The sequence below is a fragment of the Fulmarus glacialis genome, unplaced genomic scaffold (assembly GCF_000690835.1).
Source record: "Fulmarus glacialis isolate BGI_N327 unplaced genomic scaffold, ASM69083v1 scaffold35990, whole genome shotgun sequence".
NCBI classification, from domain to species: Eukaryota; Metazoa; Chordata; class Aves; order Procellariiformes; family Procellariidae; genus Fulmarus; species Fulmarus glacialis.
This window is the reverse complement of record NW_009188904.1, coordinates 16,351-32,752: the sequence shown is the minus strand read 5'-3', so window position 1 is coordinate 32,752 and position 16,402 is coordinate 16,351. Positions and strand designations below refer to the sequence as shown.

Here is a 16,402-nt window from a genome sequence, read left to right as displayed (position 1 = left end):
GATCATATATCATTTGTGAGCCGAGTGAATTTGTTCCACATGTCTTTCAAACATGTACTGCACAAAATGTCTGGTATATAGAGAATCTGGTAACGAGGTGTCTAGTGTATTTTCATTACAGCCATGTTTTTCAGTTAGTATTTAATTAGTAATGCACATAAATACATTTGGAGAGCTGAGAGTGAATCCTCCCCTTCTTTGATTTTGCTCAAGATAAGGAAGCTCTGATTTATTATTCAGAAGTAAAGATCAGAGAACGTCTCAAAGAGAAGGGAAAACAGGAGAAATATGGTCGTCTGCATGTTCATTAATAGACAGGTTTTTCCACACAGTGCACTGCCATCACCTTGAAAACGGAGATCCTTGGTTAGCAGAGATTTGATGTCTGTGTAGCAGGATATATATATAATATCAGCATGAATAAACAAAGGCCGTTATCACTGTGAGAGTAATGCAGAGTTTTAACATCGGAGTCACTGATCAGTCAAAAAGAGGTTGTGGTGATGAAACATCTGCATTTTACTGCCTGGTTATACTCGAACTATCGTCATCCCTATAGTGTTTAGGGGATGTGGGCTGTTGGAATACTCTGCATTTTTCCCTCTGAAATTCAAAGACTCTTGCAGTTATGCTGGTGTAGTTGAATTGAGTATCTGCTTTGTCCTCCTCACCTTTAACTTTACTCCAAACAAAACACTAAATTACGGTCTTTCATTATTTATGCCAGTTTCCTAGATAAAAGTTATGTGGTTTTTTTCTTAGCAAATGCAACCATCTGCCTTTTAGCCAAATGAAATATGTGATGGTTTGACAAGGTAGCTTCCACACAAGAGGTTACCTTGAGAATGGCTGGCATTGCCTGTCTGACGTTTTTGGCACAGTAACTCACTAAGCCACTTGGGTTTTGGCATCAGATAATCGTGCAAATGCAGATCAACATGCAAGTCAAGCAACTACGTCGTAACTAGAAGCACAAATTTTGACCTTACTTAGTGGAAAAATGAGAGAAATGTATCTGAAAGTTCTGTGGAGGGGGTTCTTATTTTAATAAGAACCACAGCAAAAATCTTTTCCCCTCATTGATCATTTCTTTCATCCAAGACACACGGCCTGTAATTTGAGAAAACTATGTTTCTCTGCTGCACTGTTTTATTAGCAGGACTTACCTTAATACAGCGTAACTCAGTAATATCAGTAGGAATGTAAGCATCAAATGCACTGAGAGAGTAGCATATAGATTTTTGTTGAAGATTTATCTAAGCCAATGTGAACCTATGATAGGTGGGGTAAAATTCTTCCCGCTTGATTTTAGAAGGTCACTGTGAATCAAACTGGGCTAACAAAACTTCCTTTGTCATCAAGGGAGAGAAATTGGTACCTCTGGGGAAAGCCCATCTGGCATATTTTAGATCCTTGCATTAGGATGCACCACAGCTTTCACTGACTATATTAACTTCACTCTCTGTGAAGCAGAGGAGACTGTAGAGGAAGCTGGAGATAAGTGTCTTTCCGCTTGATCTTCCACCTGGTCATATCATTCCACCTTGTGCTACCTCTTGGACAAATGTCGATGCTATAGCTTTCCATTTTGATCACTGTCACCAATGGTCTGTGCTTTTCGTCTAGGAGCCAAGCCGTGGTCCAACATCATGGAGATCCTGGAGGAGAAGGATGGGGTTGATACCGAACTACTGGTTTACGCAATGACCTTGGTTAACAAGGTTTGTTTACTTTGTTGGCATAACTGGTGGAGATAATGTTAGTATTTTCAATTGTATGATGATCTTCCCTGTTGAGAATATACGACAAAGGAGACCTGTCCCGGAGAAATTGCAGGACAAGCTGTAATCAATCAGTACACTCTTGTTACTTGTGTTGCAGTCACCCAGAGGCAGCAGCTCGGAGCAGAATCGCTATTTTGCTAGATGCTGTGCGGAAACATGTTATGACATGGCTCCTCTCCCAACGCTGACAACGCAGTGCAAAACAGAACTCAACAAACTAACTCAACACATTATCCAAGGGGAGAAAGAAAGCAAGTGCTGGTGAAAGCATCACATGCTCACAAAGGCTTGCATTGTGCACAATTTTCTAGTTCAGATTGTTTAAATTTTTTTTTTACTGCAGACCAAATATGATGAATTTAACAGGTCTGAGTGCTAGTAAGAGTGTTTCTGCTTAAAAAAAAAAAGGTTACATTTTTTCTTCTTTCTTTGTATTTTCTGGTGTCCTGTATTACAAGTAGTAGTTTTGCAGTAAAATCAAATGTTTTCCAAAGTACTCACTTGTACTATGTGGAGGGAGAAAGTGAAAGGCCCGTAAAAGTTAGAAATTTATTAGTGTAAATTCCTTAAAAATTAGCGTCTAGTCCTAAACAAATCTTAGGGTGACTAAAATTAAAAATTGATTTTTTAAAGAGCACAGAAGATCAATATACTACTAGCAAATCAAAATAACCTTGTGTTTTATGATTATACTTAATAGGCCAGAGTATTATGGAATAATATTATTATTATTCATTATATTCATTTAAAGCTCCTGAGTTTGTCAGTGGAGGTCATAAATTAAGCTGCCAGCTTATTGTGCTCATGGCTACATGGTTGGGGCCATGGGTTGCTTTGGTATTTTTCTGATGAAATAATTTCTTAATGGCAGATACTGTCCAGCAAAGATGCCTCAGAGGGACTAACTTCTTCTGGTGACATCACTGATGTTACTGTACTTTTACTTACTTTTACTTAGAGCCGTCCTTGCTCCTGCTTACATGGTAGTAAGGATCCTCTTGACTTTAAAAGACCACCTTATCTCACTGATGTACTCTTTCTGAAAGGCATCGCCAGCTTTATATGCTTCTGTCTATAGCTGCTATTAAAGCCGAGGCGACTAGTTTTTGACGTCTGGGTTTTACAGCTCGTTGTTTCACGTACCGATTCCTCTTTCTGAGATAATTCTCTTCATCATTTGTGCAGTTGTGATCCACCTGGTGTTTGACTTCTTCAAAAATTTTGCTCTATGTTAACTCTTCTATTATCCTGTAGTTGATTCCTTTAGTCTGAGTTTTTCACTACATTTAAAGCTATTTTTAGGAGGAGGTAGTTCTTTAAGAACACACACACAAAAAAAAAGGCATCTCGCAGTCAAAGGAGCAAGGCAGTTATGAAGATCAAGGAGAGAGGAATCCCACAATGCCACACTTATAATTATGATCTGGCTTATGGACAGCTTTATGATGTTTTTAATGGGATTTTTTTCATGATTATAGAGAAAACAGCAAGCAGCATGTCACAGTTGTAATTTTTTGACCCCGCAGAGAACTCAAAGAAGGCTCAGATGGTTTTGACTTCTCTAAGCAAGGAAATGTCAAAGTTTTCAGTGCAGGCAGGTCCTCGTGAGGGATTTGTCTTAAGGAAGCATACTTCTACTCCTTTTTCTTTCTCCATATATACATTTACAGATTGTTTTCCTTCCTGCTCAAGAGCAGAAAACACATCTGCGCAGACATAGGAATTGTTCCAATCCTTTTATCCTCTTCCTCTCTTTTGTTGATGCTTAACCAATTTACTTACCCTAACATTTCATTAACCCTCTCTTAATTTGGGGGGATTTAGGCATTAATGAATCTCTTAAATGAGATTGATCCCAATTCAGATACTTCCGTTTATGTATAGTTCCAGTGTAACCTTTGTTATCTTCCTTTGGTTAGTTCCTATGATCTGTTAGATCTTATTCTAATCTCTACTTTCTTCATTTTTGTTACTGAGGTCCGGATAGATTAAAGCCTTTGTGTTTCCTTTATGTAAAAAAAAAAAACCCACTTATCAAATGTGGAAAAAAAATTCTATGTTACATTCAATTCACTTGATATGTACTTGCTATAAAACCTCTTCATTATTGAGATTACACTGGAAGCTTTGTAGTTGTAAGATTACTGTTGATTTTTTTCTTACCTGTATTTAATATTGCTTGTTCTCTCATATCATACAATACTTCTTTTTTTTAAAAAAAAGGTAGATAAAATAATTGAGGTATATAAAAATGAATACATTTTGGTATAGTCAGATTAAGCACTGAATGTTTTTTAGCAGGTCCAATATAAGACTGGAATTTAAGCACCAGCTTCCAGGCCAGTGGTTACTAGTGGGAGCTTAGAGTACCACCCACAAGTGGTCCATCAGCTGTAGTTGAAAAAGTGCTGTTTCAGGCCAGCGTGGTGTTAAAACAGCAGCTGGCATGTTGTTTTTCAGTGACCTGCCTTAAGAACATCGCAACTGCCGCACTGAAACAACGATCATGTCGCGTCCTGTGTCTGACATTGGCCACACCACATGTTTTAGAAGAAGCTGTCATTCCTGGGAAAATACATACATGAGAGATGCTTCTTCCTATCCTAAAGCAATTGAAAACTGGGCTAATGCCCTTAAGCGTATTTATTTACCATGTAGTGCTTTTCTCTGTAGCATGCAAGATTTAGCTAATGTCTCTCTATATAGTGCCTGGGCCCTGCAGTGAAGCCCAGTCTGTTGGATGTTTAGTAACCAGAGCAGTACTCTTATGTTACTTGGACTTGCCTGTAAAACGTTGCACATCGAATGGACTTTCTGTTGTCTGTATCCTCTCTGCACCACTGCTTCATATTGTGATTGTTTTGTAAATGACAAAAGGCACCATACTTATTAGTTTTACTAGCTAATATCATCCAGGGCTGCACATTTTAAAAACTGCAAATAAAGAGAGCCTTTCAATCTGAAGCCAGGCATAGCCTAGCACTGATTTATGTCAGGTTTTGTTCAGAAACGTAACTGAGGATATGTAGTGATAAGAATATTGTCCTAATACCAGTTGAGTATGTTGTCTAATAGGTTTTATCATCTAGGAAAACATTTGGCTGTTACACTTCCATAAAACTCTTCTTTTTTTTTTTTCAACCCCCAATACAACTTCATTAGTTTTCTTGCCTTTCTTTCCATTAGGACCGTTACAGTTAGCGGTAAATAAAACGTATTGTTTAGGCTTTGGTTAAAATGTTGTTAAGAAGATATATCAAGCTCAAAACTCTCAGGCTGGGGTTTTGGTTTTAATTTAATTCACCATTCCAAAAGCAGCTGCTTGAGAGGGAAGAACTCAAAGCTGCAAAGGGCTTTCCAGCAATGGCTTGGGAAAGTAGCTTGGAAAATCACACAACAAACACAAAAAAATTTTAGTTCAGGAATGTTTCCTCAAACCAAAACTGGATAGAGTCATAAGAATGAGTCTTGACATTCATATTCATGCTTCCTTTGTACACCTGAGTTCTGAAGAGTTTCAGATTTGAAATCCCAGTTTTGGTCTAGGCTAGCGGTAAGGTTTGCTAAGCGGCAAGCAAACCATAGAGTATCGTTTAAACATGCTTCTCCAAGTGGCTAAATTTTAATTCTCTAGACAGGTTTTCATTTTGTAAGGTTCACTCTTCAGAGCAGAAGGAAATATTTGGGACTTGTATGTATATTTGATATGAGAGTATCATTTTGAACTTAACCAGGTACTCGGGAAGGAGCAAGGACCTTGGAAGGACCTGTCTAATTTATGACCTTTGCTCTGCTGGTTGCAGCTTTTGTTTCCTTTATAAAGCCACTAGGAAAATGCGGGCCCACTCTTGTTTTCTAATATCACAAGCCAGAATTAATCAGTCATTTATGCAAGCACTTCATGTCCTTTGTGTTAGTTACTGCAAAAATCTTTCTCCTGAGCTAGATTGAACTGACCTTGTTGTGACACCGGTGGGTGCCCTTTTACATCCCTTTTTATAATGTTAGAAATTGAATTTGATATGCATTAGGCTCCGAAAATGGATCTGTGAGTTTAATGACAAACCGTGCAAAGGAAAAATATTTGATTTCTATACTTGGGAGTTCAGTTTCCAAGTTCTGGCCGCTAGCATGCAGTGAAAATTGGTTTTCCACTGCTGCATGATTTAAAATTATATTAACCAATAAAAGGCTGCTGACAAAAGCAGGGTTGCCAGTAAGTACTACCTTATGCTGCTGTTTTCCTTGTCTACAGCCTGCCTGACCTCAGATTTTAAAAAAGCTATACTTGAAGGCAGGTGATCTGCGTATCAACATTAAGACCATTTCCTGACATTTTAAGAAGTAAATGCTCAGAAGATCTGTGCAGTTGATCCACCCTTTTGCATGTAAGACATCACATCTTATTGTGCCCGAAGACACTCAGGGCATCATAGATGCTGCCTACTTCTTTCATAAGTAAGACCAAACCTGATAGACATCATTTTCTGTTATAGTATTTCCATATCCATGTTAAAGCTACATTGACTTTACAGTGTGATAGCTTCATCTGCTGAATCCTCAGATTTCTACTCAGTGCTAGGCGTCAGTTTAGGAAAGAAGAAAATGCACATGGTATCTATTTTCAGCATTGTTCAGGAAAATTTAGTTCCATGGTCTTCGGTGGGTTTTAAACAGGCTTAAATACTGTCCTGGACAGAGACAAATTCTTCATTAGAGCCTGAACGTATAACCCTAACACTTCATTAGTGTTTGTGCTCAGCATTCCTGTTGCGGTGGACCTCACCAGACATCAGATAATAGTCCTGTAATGACTGAAGAAGAAGATGTTGCTGTGTCGTGTTTAGTTTAAAAAAAAAAGAAAAATTAAAAAGTAGCTTGGTGATGCACATTTTCCAGTGCCTCATTTCACAGGAAAGAGGTGCTTTAACAGGGCAGGGTATGTCAGCTATCTGTTGTTATGTCAGCTGTCTGTTATTATTCACGTAATCCAGACCAATTTTTCTGAGTGTAGAGCTTCTTGGTAAGGAGAGGCAGCCCAGAGTGGCTGCTCTTTTCTGCACTCTGCTGCTCAGAGCCACTTTCGAAAAGCCGGGCTCCAGAAAACCAGTATTCTCAGAGCACAATTCATCCGATCCCAGGCATGAGAAGATGAACCTCTTGCTGGAGACGGCCTGGTGTTCTGTCTCTATCTCTTGCTCTTTCTTTCATCTACTAGGAGTATAGATAAATTATTTAGCTAATTAAATAGGAGAGGGGTAACTACTTGAGAATAAGCATCTCTCTGGTGAGCTAATCCAGAATAACTGTGTTGCTTCCAGTGTGCACTCTCCCGTATTTTGCAGAAGCGGCTCTGGATAGACTGATTATTGTGATGAAGTATATGTTGCTCTGCAAGTAGGTTGCACACTATGTTCCATAGTTTCTGCTCAACATGAGCAGAATTAGACTCATTTTTCTGCATCATGCATAAAGAGCAGTAAAAAATCAGCACAAGCTGAGTAGAAATCAATGGCAAACCAGAACAGTAGTGTTTTCTGTTGTCTTTGTAAATGTCTGCAGGATTCTGGTGGATGAAGCTCACTTGTGCTCTGAACAAAGTTGTCCAGTGCCCATGTCCTCTTCCCACACATCACTGCAGTAAAGCTGTGAGTGGCTTGATTCAATCCCTCTTGCTACATACACTGCAATGGCATACTATGGTATACATGGTATACTGCAGAAGACAACCTTCCTTTTCTCAGTTTTCTGAATTCACCAAAAAAATGGGAAATGACTATGGAAAGAAAAGTGCTGTCTCTTAAACATAGAGCAGGTGCCATAGAAAGCTCTGAACTCAAACAGTTCATTTTCAATAGCTGTTATTATTGGCATTCTTTATTTTCTAGTGTGCAAAAGCTCCTCTCCAGTGTCACTGGTAAGTTATTACCCCATAATCAGGAATTAGTAACTCTTTCAACATTCTGTAGGACTTAAGAAGTCAGTGTACCTTTAATAAGACTTTTCAAGTTGAAAGGGAGGAAGGGAGGAAAGGAGTCAATATCTCTGTGATATAAAACAATTTGTGCGTTGGGAGGATGACCTCTGCTGCAGGTGTGGAGGACAGTAGGCACATGGTGCAGGATATTTCCTGCTGTCCTGACATCACACAGCTGTGCATTGGACTTTTTCTTCTTAAGGCCAAACTTACAGGAATCAGTAGGAAATCAGCTTCACTGTTTTTAGCTAAACCATTTTTTTCTCTCTCTTTGCTTTTATCCCTCTGTTTGATGCTTTAATATTCTCTGTTCTTTAAATCTGTACTTCAGTGAAACCAGGAAGAATCCAACTGTGTATTTTAAAGACCCACATTTTCCATACTTTTTTGTATGAAATAACAACATTGATTTGTTTTGCCAATTATTCATTTTTCTACATAGTGCACAGAGTTGTTTGTTAAAAGCTGTGCCACTTTTTTATTTTCTAGCGGTGTCTCTAATCCCACATCATGGGTTTTACTTTATTGAAATCATACATAGCGCCACTTGCCACCCGCTTTTAAAAACCTTTGTTTAATTCTTTTCAAAACAAACAGATTTAAATGTTTTTCCTTTGATTCTTAGACGCTGTCGGGGTTGCCAGATCAAGACTCTTTCTACGACGTGGTGGACTGTCTGGAAGAGCTAGGCATTGAAGCTATTTCACAGAGACACTTGAACAAGAAAGGAACAGACTTGGACTTAGTTGAGCAATTTAACATTTATGAGGTAACATAACATGCCCTGTTTTATGCATCTTACAGCTTGTGCAAACTTCAAAGCCAAGAGGAGGGGGGAATGTAACCTAGGTGAAATTTGGTGATCTATTTTATTTTAAAAGAAAAACATCTGGTTGCTAGAAGTATTATACACATTTGTATATGTGACCTGCTACAGTACATAGCTGTATTTAATGCAAATGCATTTCATACTAAAGCTGGGGCATACTCCAAGGCAACAGCACATTTACTAGCCTCCTTAGAGGCAGTTCTGCCTGCAATTAAAACTTTCTCAGCCTCCTAGTTACACATCCTGAAGTAAGTAGAAGTTCCTTCTGTATGCAAAATATTCAGCTCATGAAAAAGGTTCGGCTGAGCTCAGCTTCACAAATACCACTTGTTCTGCAGCTGAATACCCCGCAAGTCCTTGTTTACGAGTTTACACTGGACCAGATCCTATACAGTTTGCAGCAATGGAATGATGAGTGACTCCACATTCACCACCTAGGTATAAAATAACTAGTTCCGAAGTATTTACATGTAAGGGTAGGATAGCCAGTTTCTTAATAATTAGCCTCTTTCCAGACTTCAGGAAGTGTTGGAGCAGGGAGGTTTAGGTTAATGTAATGTAAATGTGAATTCATGTTCTGGTGTGATGAAATGAAATGGCTTTGTCTCCGTCTAAGTCCACCAACGGATTTGGTAGATTTGATTCTCCATTTTCTTCATCAACTCTACACCCATATCACTTCACTAACTTTAGCAGAGTTAAGTTTTATATCCAGCAGTTTGCAGGAAGAGTCAGGCCAAAATAGGAACGTGAGAATGAGAGGGCTCCATGTTCTTTCTTTTTCTATTGTCAGAGGCATCAGCTCATAAAATCCTTTTTAAAAGATGATCATTAATCTTAAAAGCAGATTTTTTTTGCGCATGCTGTGCCTACTGAAAGACTTGATTGCAAAATTAGCAGTTGGCTTAGCTGGGTACCAGCTTTCTCTTGATGACCAGACTAAATTTAGACACGCCTATGCACGTTCTTTCTTTTTTCTGCCAATGTTGTTCTTTATCTGAAAAATCTCCTCTTCCCCAATGAAATAGATTTTACACCCTCAGCAGAGATATCACACTTCCCCCTGTCTTTGTTTTGTTAAAGTCACTTCTGGTAAGAATTATCAGAATAACAAGACAAATAGAAACAAGAAGATATGCATTCTTCTGATCAGCCACATCGCCCTCTTCTGTACCTCTGCCTATTTGAATGGATCTTTCTCGTATGAAGATTACTTAAATGTTATGCTGCATTTCAGATGAGATCCACCAGTAACTTTGTTGTTTCTGCCAGCAATATCTCTCCTTACATAACCTAAGGTAGCATTTGCTTTGTTTCTGTTAGAGGTACGTCACATTGGCATGTCAACGGCATGCTGTAGTTCAAGATACTAGGTGTTGCACCCGTATTTTACTCCTCTACTATTTCCAATTGATGAGCTCCCAACCTGTGTCAGAAGTTTCTGTCAAATGTCATTGTGGCCATGCTATTCTCAGCATCATTCTTTTCTGTTATTATACATATGTTCCTCTGTATTGACAGTGCTTCTGAACTGGCAGGAAATACTGAATTTTCCACTGAAAGGCATACGTGAAAGTAATTATGCTAACCTAAAAATTGGGAGGCTTAGAGGAGATGTGTGGTCTGCGTTTTTTTCTTTTAATCCGTTGTGGTACCAGTTCACAGAAATAGTTTTGTTTGTTAGGTATTTTTCCTTTGTTTACTTTGCAGGGGGATCTGTAAAAATGGAGATTTTTAAGAGGAATTAAGTTACATATACATCTGCTGATCTCTTCCTTGGCTGGGAAGAAATAATGGCACTATTCTAAAATAGTTTCTAAAGTAGTAGTCGGTAACTTCCACTCGATCATTGCAAGTGTCATGTCTGAACATGAGGAAATGTTCAATCAGTCAATGCATGAGAGTTTTTTCTGTTGATTTCACTAAAGCCAAGACTTCACCTAAGTATTTTGGAAGGAAATAAAGAGAGCTAGGTGTCTGACGCTGCTCAATCTCCTTGAAAAAAAAAATCCTACATAAAAAAAACCAAACAAACTGGGAGATACATAAATGTGTTGTTACATATCCTGTAGTGTTCTATACAAGGCATCAGTATATAATTCCATTATTAGAGCTGCTACACTCAACTAATGGATAGACAGCAACTTAACAGGAGTAGAAATGGTGACGCTATAGGAGTTAATCATGTTGAGATCAGTTAATTTTTAAAGCCTAGGTTAGAAGACCTGTGGTACCTAAAGGAACTGTGTCAGAAGCCTCGCCTTTCTTCCTTTCTTTCTCAGATGACACTGAGACATGAGGATGGAGATGAGAGTGCTGACCCCCCTCCCAGTGGGCGCAAGGACCGGAGAAGGGCCAGTCTTGGTGCTAGTGAGCGGAGGGGGTTAGAGCGCCGACGGAGCCGCAGGCACTCGGTACAGAACGTCAAAAGCACTTTATCGGCCCCTGCGAGTCCATGCAGTCAGTCGAACCCTAGCTTCATGCTAGGCCATGGACAGCGCGTTGAAGATCTCAGTGAGAGGTAAGTGCATGAGCTGGGGAATACTCCTTTCTTCTCCCCTATTACTTTCTGTTATGTTCATTGCACTTTATTAATCTGCCAGACTTTTGTTTTCTTTTTTCCCTCTTTCCATTGAATTAAAAAAAGAAAAAAAAAGCATATTTAAAGTTAAAGCAAAAAGCACCACCAACAACAGAAAGAAATGGATTTGTAGGTGACTTGATTTATCTACATAGTTAAGTTCTTTGGCACCATCTACCCTAAGTAAATGGACTCAAACCACATGATGTAGAGCATTTGATATGGGAACTAACCAAGGTTAATCTCATCCATTGACAGATTTTATATTCAATATAGGGACATTATAGAAGATTGTAACAAGGGCATAGTCACATTAGTGCAGTCTTATTTGTCCTGTATATGTTACAGTTGTGTTTTTTTTTTCTTTCCCCTTTGCAATCAGCATTCCAGCATAAATATTTTCCTTTGAAGCTACAATGCAGTAGTGAATGTATCTAATGTTTTATAATTATTGAAAGAGAGACAGTAATGAGTAGTGGAGCAGCAGTCTGTAACACTGGAATCAGTCAAAGCTAGTGTCATTGCAGTCCCATAACGGTTGGCTTGGGCTACGCGTGCTGAGGAAAAAAGGGAGCTGCAGATCCTCAGCATGTCTGGCTACCTTACAAGAGGGCTGGAGTTAATTTTGCCAAAGTCAGATGTCTCATCAGCTTGCCTCCCTTTGATGTCAGTGGAGTGCAACAAGCACTGCTAGGCCTTCAGTTATCTAACATATTCTACACGCCTGAAATTTCAACTAAGATGAATCATGCTCTGAAACTGGCTGTTTCTCCCTGTTGACCATAAAGGGAATCTGGCTGATTAGCCCAGGTGAAGATACATACGCTGCAGATAGCTAAAGCTGGACACGTCTGTCATCCCATGGCTCAAGGTGCAATTTGCAAAACCAAAGGATGCTCCATGAAGGGCGTATCTTGTGTTGATGATAACGTTTGGGGAGTTCTTTTAGGGGGTTCTGTTGGTCAGCACTGGATGTGAACTTAGAGCCTTAAAGTCCTGCTTTACATGTAAAGTAGCCCTTCTTGCAAAGCTAGATTGACTAAAGCTTAATGGCTTCAGGCAATATGAAAATATAAGACTCCAGATAATTTAAACAGTAGTTGCGTGTTGTATACTGCATAATGGCTTTTTTTTTTCCCTTTCTTCTTCTTGCATTTGGCAACACATTCATGCGTGTTTTCCATGATCTTCTATTGGCTGGGCCTTTAGTGAGCTGGAGACTGAGAGCCCTGTGGTCTTACAGGCTGATGACAAGGATGACAGTGCATTTGAGGCTGAATTTAAAGCGTCTTCAGTGTGAGTACAGCTGGGGGCTTCAGCCGCTCTGCATGGAAAGCCTCATGCGTGATCTTGGCCCCTGCTTCGTGACTTACCAATGTGACTGAGAATCTGTACCCATGGATGTGCAGCAGATATCATTGATTTGTTAAACTGATTAATTTGGATTAGAAATAAGGGGATGCTTCAACTCTACAAAAATTGTTGATTCTCTTACTGTAGTTAAACAAATACAAGTCATGCAGGATTACAACTGCTACCAATATGTTTTCTCATTATTAACGTCTGCTTACTAGCTTTATTTTGCCATCTTCAGTAATTCTTAATGAATTTGTGTTTGAGCTGATTTTTAGTATCAGGGCAGTAGAAACATGGCAGACTAGTTGCATAAGTTCTTTGAAATATTTTTTCACCAACGTAGCGTAATTTCAATAATTATCTTCCTTTTCCAAAAAAAATTATCCAGTTCTGCTCTGCATCTTCCTTGAAGCTGACATAATTTGAAGCATAATTTAAGTTTAAATCCAAGAAAAAATCTTCATTTAAGCAGTCAAATTTAATTTCATGTTGCGGTTGTCCTTGGAATCTTCTCTAGGAAAATAATTAAATTCTCTTCAGCTCCATTTGGAATTTCTAACTTGCTCACCTGCCTCTCTAAGGAGAGAGGCATTCAATTATGAATTTATGTAACACTGATCTTCACTTCGCGTATTAGTTAAATAAAAATCCTTCCCCCTCCCCCCCCCATTCTCCAACCCTCTTAGCAGGTAAAGACAGGGAGTATTACTTGTAGCTAGCAAATAAGGTTTTTTCCCATTGGACATTACAGACCATGGAATATGTTTTGGTACCCAAAGATGCAAGTTCTATGCCCAGTGAAATTTTTATAGTTGCCATAACAAGAAGCTAGTCAACTGTTGGCTCTTCTATAAATCCCACTGCGTTTCTGGTAAACAAGCATTTCAGAAAAGCTGATTCTGTCCTTCACATTTTTAGTCTCATCATCTACCCAAATCTGTAGTTGTGGTAGGAAGAGGAAAACCAGCCTTCCTGCTTTATCGCATCCCAGTGAGTCTCTCAGCTTTCAGTGAAATAGTCCAGATGAATGCACAGTATCTCTACACCTGATAGCTAAAATGGGACAAAGAAATAAAATAAATGCTTCATGGCTTCTATTCATTAACATTTAAACAGAAAAATAGTGAAGTTGAGTGACTCGTACAAAGTTTTTACACATTTATGAAGTTTGAATTAACCTTAAGTGGAAGGAGGTTTTTCTCTCTGCATTGTTCCTACTGGAATCAAGTTTTAAAATTTGAGCACGTGGTTTCTGGTACAACATATTCATTGGTTTAAAGGATTTTAATAGAGCATCATAAGTTTAGGCCTTGCTGCAATTTGTAATGAAATTTTAAAATTGTATGTTAAAATGTGATGCAGGCATCACCTGTTTTTGTCAAAAGAAATGTTTGTTGTGTCTCTTCTGCTTCCATGGTTAGTGTTGTAGAGAGGAATCTGTATAAACGGATAAAAATTACTTATTACCACTCTAAACTGAAAGTAACTTTTGTTCATCCAGGAAATATCTGTCTTCTGCTAATGACCTTCTTTTGGTTTGTAATCCTAGTCCCTCTCGAGGAAGGAAAAAAGTTTGCAATAAGTTTTTGCAATGCAGTATTTTCTGAAAAATAGTCTGCAAAATGGGTTTCAGTATTCCTTCACTACATTTTCTTTACCAATAGGAAACATGTAACAATATTAATGATAATCTTATTGTGTTGCTTCTGCTGGTATCTAAGCTTTGTGTGTGGTTGCAGACATCTATATCTGTTTTACAGTGGATTAACACCATCAAGTTCAGAGGAATTGCTTCTGATGGACATGGTTAGAGATTAAAGTCACACTCTTACACTGTACTAAATTTTGTTTTGGGCAATATTTTTGGTTATTTTTGGACTCCACTACCAAAATCAGTAGAAGGTTCAAGTTCTTCCTCAGCATTCTCCTTCCCACAGTGTTCATGTTTCTTTTCTTTCTAACTCCGTCAGCTGGTTTGGCAGTTATTTTGCTTTTGTTTACCACATCAAACAGGTTGTCCACAGTCATCTGCTTTGTGTCAACCGATAAGTCTTCCAAAAAGAGAAAAATCCATGGTGCCGGTAAAACAAAAAAAGACAATATTGGCCAAATTCTGTTCTGTCTCACAATGCTCTATATCCAGAAAAGCTGTCTGAAGTCAGTGGAGTTGCTCTGATTTACGCCAGGCTAATTGAGAGCAGACTTTGGGTTTTGAGCTGGGAAAAGTTGACCGTAAATGCTAAGGGCAACCAAAAGGAAAACTTGCAGGTCTTTTTCATCCATTTGGCAACCTTCTTCCAAACTAAATGTATTGCATTTTCACTTGTGGTTCAAAACAAATAAAGACCCAAATCTGCTTTGTGTTAAAATAGTTTTCATGGAGAGAGAAACCCAGGCTAATGTGCCTGTTACTAAATAAATAAAGAAAGAAGTTGATAACAACTACTAAGAAAGGCCAAAGGTTGGTTTAAGGGTATGTAGCTGCTGCAGTGTGCTGACCACCAGCAGGTTTACTTTGCTCAAAACTTCTTTCTTTTACCATGATGGCATAGCCTGGGGGGAACTTCAGTCCTGTTAACATGACGTTTTAAATGCTTCGCTGAGGGCACCTCCTAAGGTTTTCTGCCCTGGTCCAAATTGAGTGCTCTCAATCTGTGGTCTAGCATGCTGTTTCTTAAGTGGTAGACATTTAAACAAATTCTTCCATGTTTTTTTCCTTTTCTTTTTAAAGTAAAGCTTTTTCCAACCACACGATGGATGGAGTCAGGGAAAAATATAAAGAATGGTATGGAACTTGCACATCCCCATCTCTTTCCATGGGTGTCCTGTCAGAGCTGTGTCAGCCAGACTTAGCAAACGTGCTGAAGGAAGCTTCTATGAGGTTTACACTGGCAACTCTTACCAGCATTTGAGTAAGCGTCTCTGTAAAAGCTTTGTGGAATTAGTTACAAAGACTGAGGTTTATAAAGTTGTCAATAGCTAGGATTAGGTATTTACCTCACTGTACTACTCTGCTTTCTTCTTCTTCTTTTTCGTAGCTTTGCTTTGGTTTATATCATTGAAAATCATGAAAGAATTACTAGGATCGGGCATAAAACACTATGTGTGTTCATCTGGAGATAACCAGGCCTTGGTTAGGACTTTTTTGTCGGTATTCCTGTGTTTGAAACCTAACAAGCAGAAGAGCTGACAGCCATCTTAAGAACCCATCAGAGCAGAGCCTGCATCCTGAATCAGTGACCGAAGCTGGATTTAACAAGCTCTCTTTTCTAGAGAGGGACTAAAAAGGCATGAGGAAGACCAACTGTTCAGGTTCACCTGAGGCTTCCAGATTTTTTAATCTGAAGAAACTTGGCCTTCAGGAGAACTGTGTTGAGAAGGGAAAAACAACAGAAGACCAAACAGGGAATTATGTGCTTGTGAGCTGTGCTTTTGTTAGGGTCCTGCCTGGAGGGCTGTTAGCACTCTTCCTCTGAGCAAAGAGTAGCACAGGGAATTCCAAAGTTTCCTGCAAATTTCCGGGCTAGCTGGACGCAGCACTGCTGCACGGTGCAAACTGGACTCAAGGGCTTTCACAGCCTTCACAGTCCTACAAAAAATTGGAAAATTGTTGTCTAAATAAAAGAAAGCTGTGCTGGGAAGTCATAAGGTTCTGTTTGTTAGAAAATACATGTTTCTGATGCTTGAGGATTGCTGAGATGCAGGAAGAGATCGTGACACTATTTTGGTTTTACCAGAAAACAATGAACACAGCTGAGCCTCTGATGCTAAGCATTTTTTCTGCTTAACTTCGGATTCCTGTCGAGTTTCTAACCAACGGCACAGGCCTTAGTTTGGCTATTATGCCCCATTAGCTGATTATTCAAATTGCTTCA

General features: G+C 39.0%; 1 protein-coding gene across 1 annotated transcript in view; it reads left to right on the top strand.

Moving 5' to 3' along the window:
- Window positions 1-11,225, top strand: part of LOC104078611 (FH1/FH2 domain-containing protein 3-like) — a gene marked incomplete at its 5' end in the record, with an annotated part of 15,905 nt that extends 4,680 nt beyond the window's left edge. Inside the window, 3 exons of the mRNA XM_009580311.1 lie at window positions 1,627-1,721; window positions 8,387-8,530; window positions 10,873-11,225. Coding sequence (XP_009578606.1) covers window positions 1,627-1,721; window positions 8,387-8,530; window positions 10,873-11,115 — 482 coding nt within the window. The remainder of the gene's footprint in view (window positions 1-1,626; window positions 1,722-8,386; window positions 8,531-10,872) is intronic.
- Window positions 11,226-16,402: the final 5,177 nt, after the last annotated feature.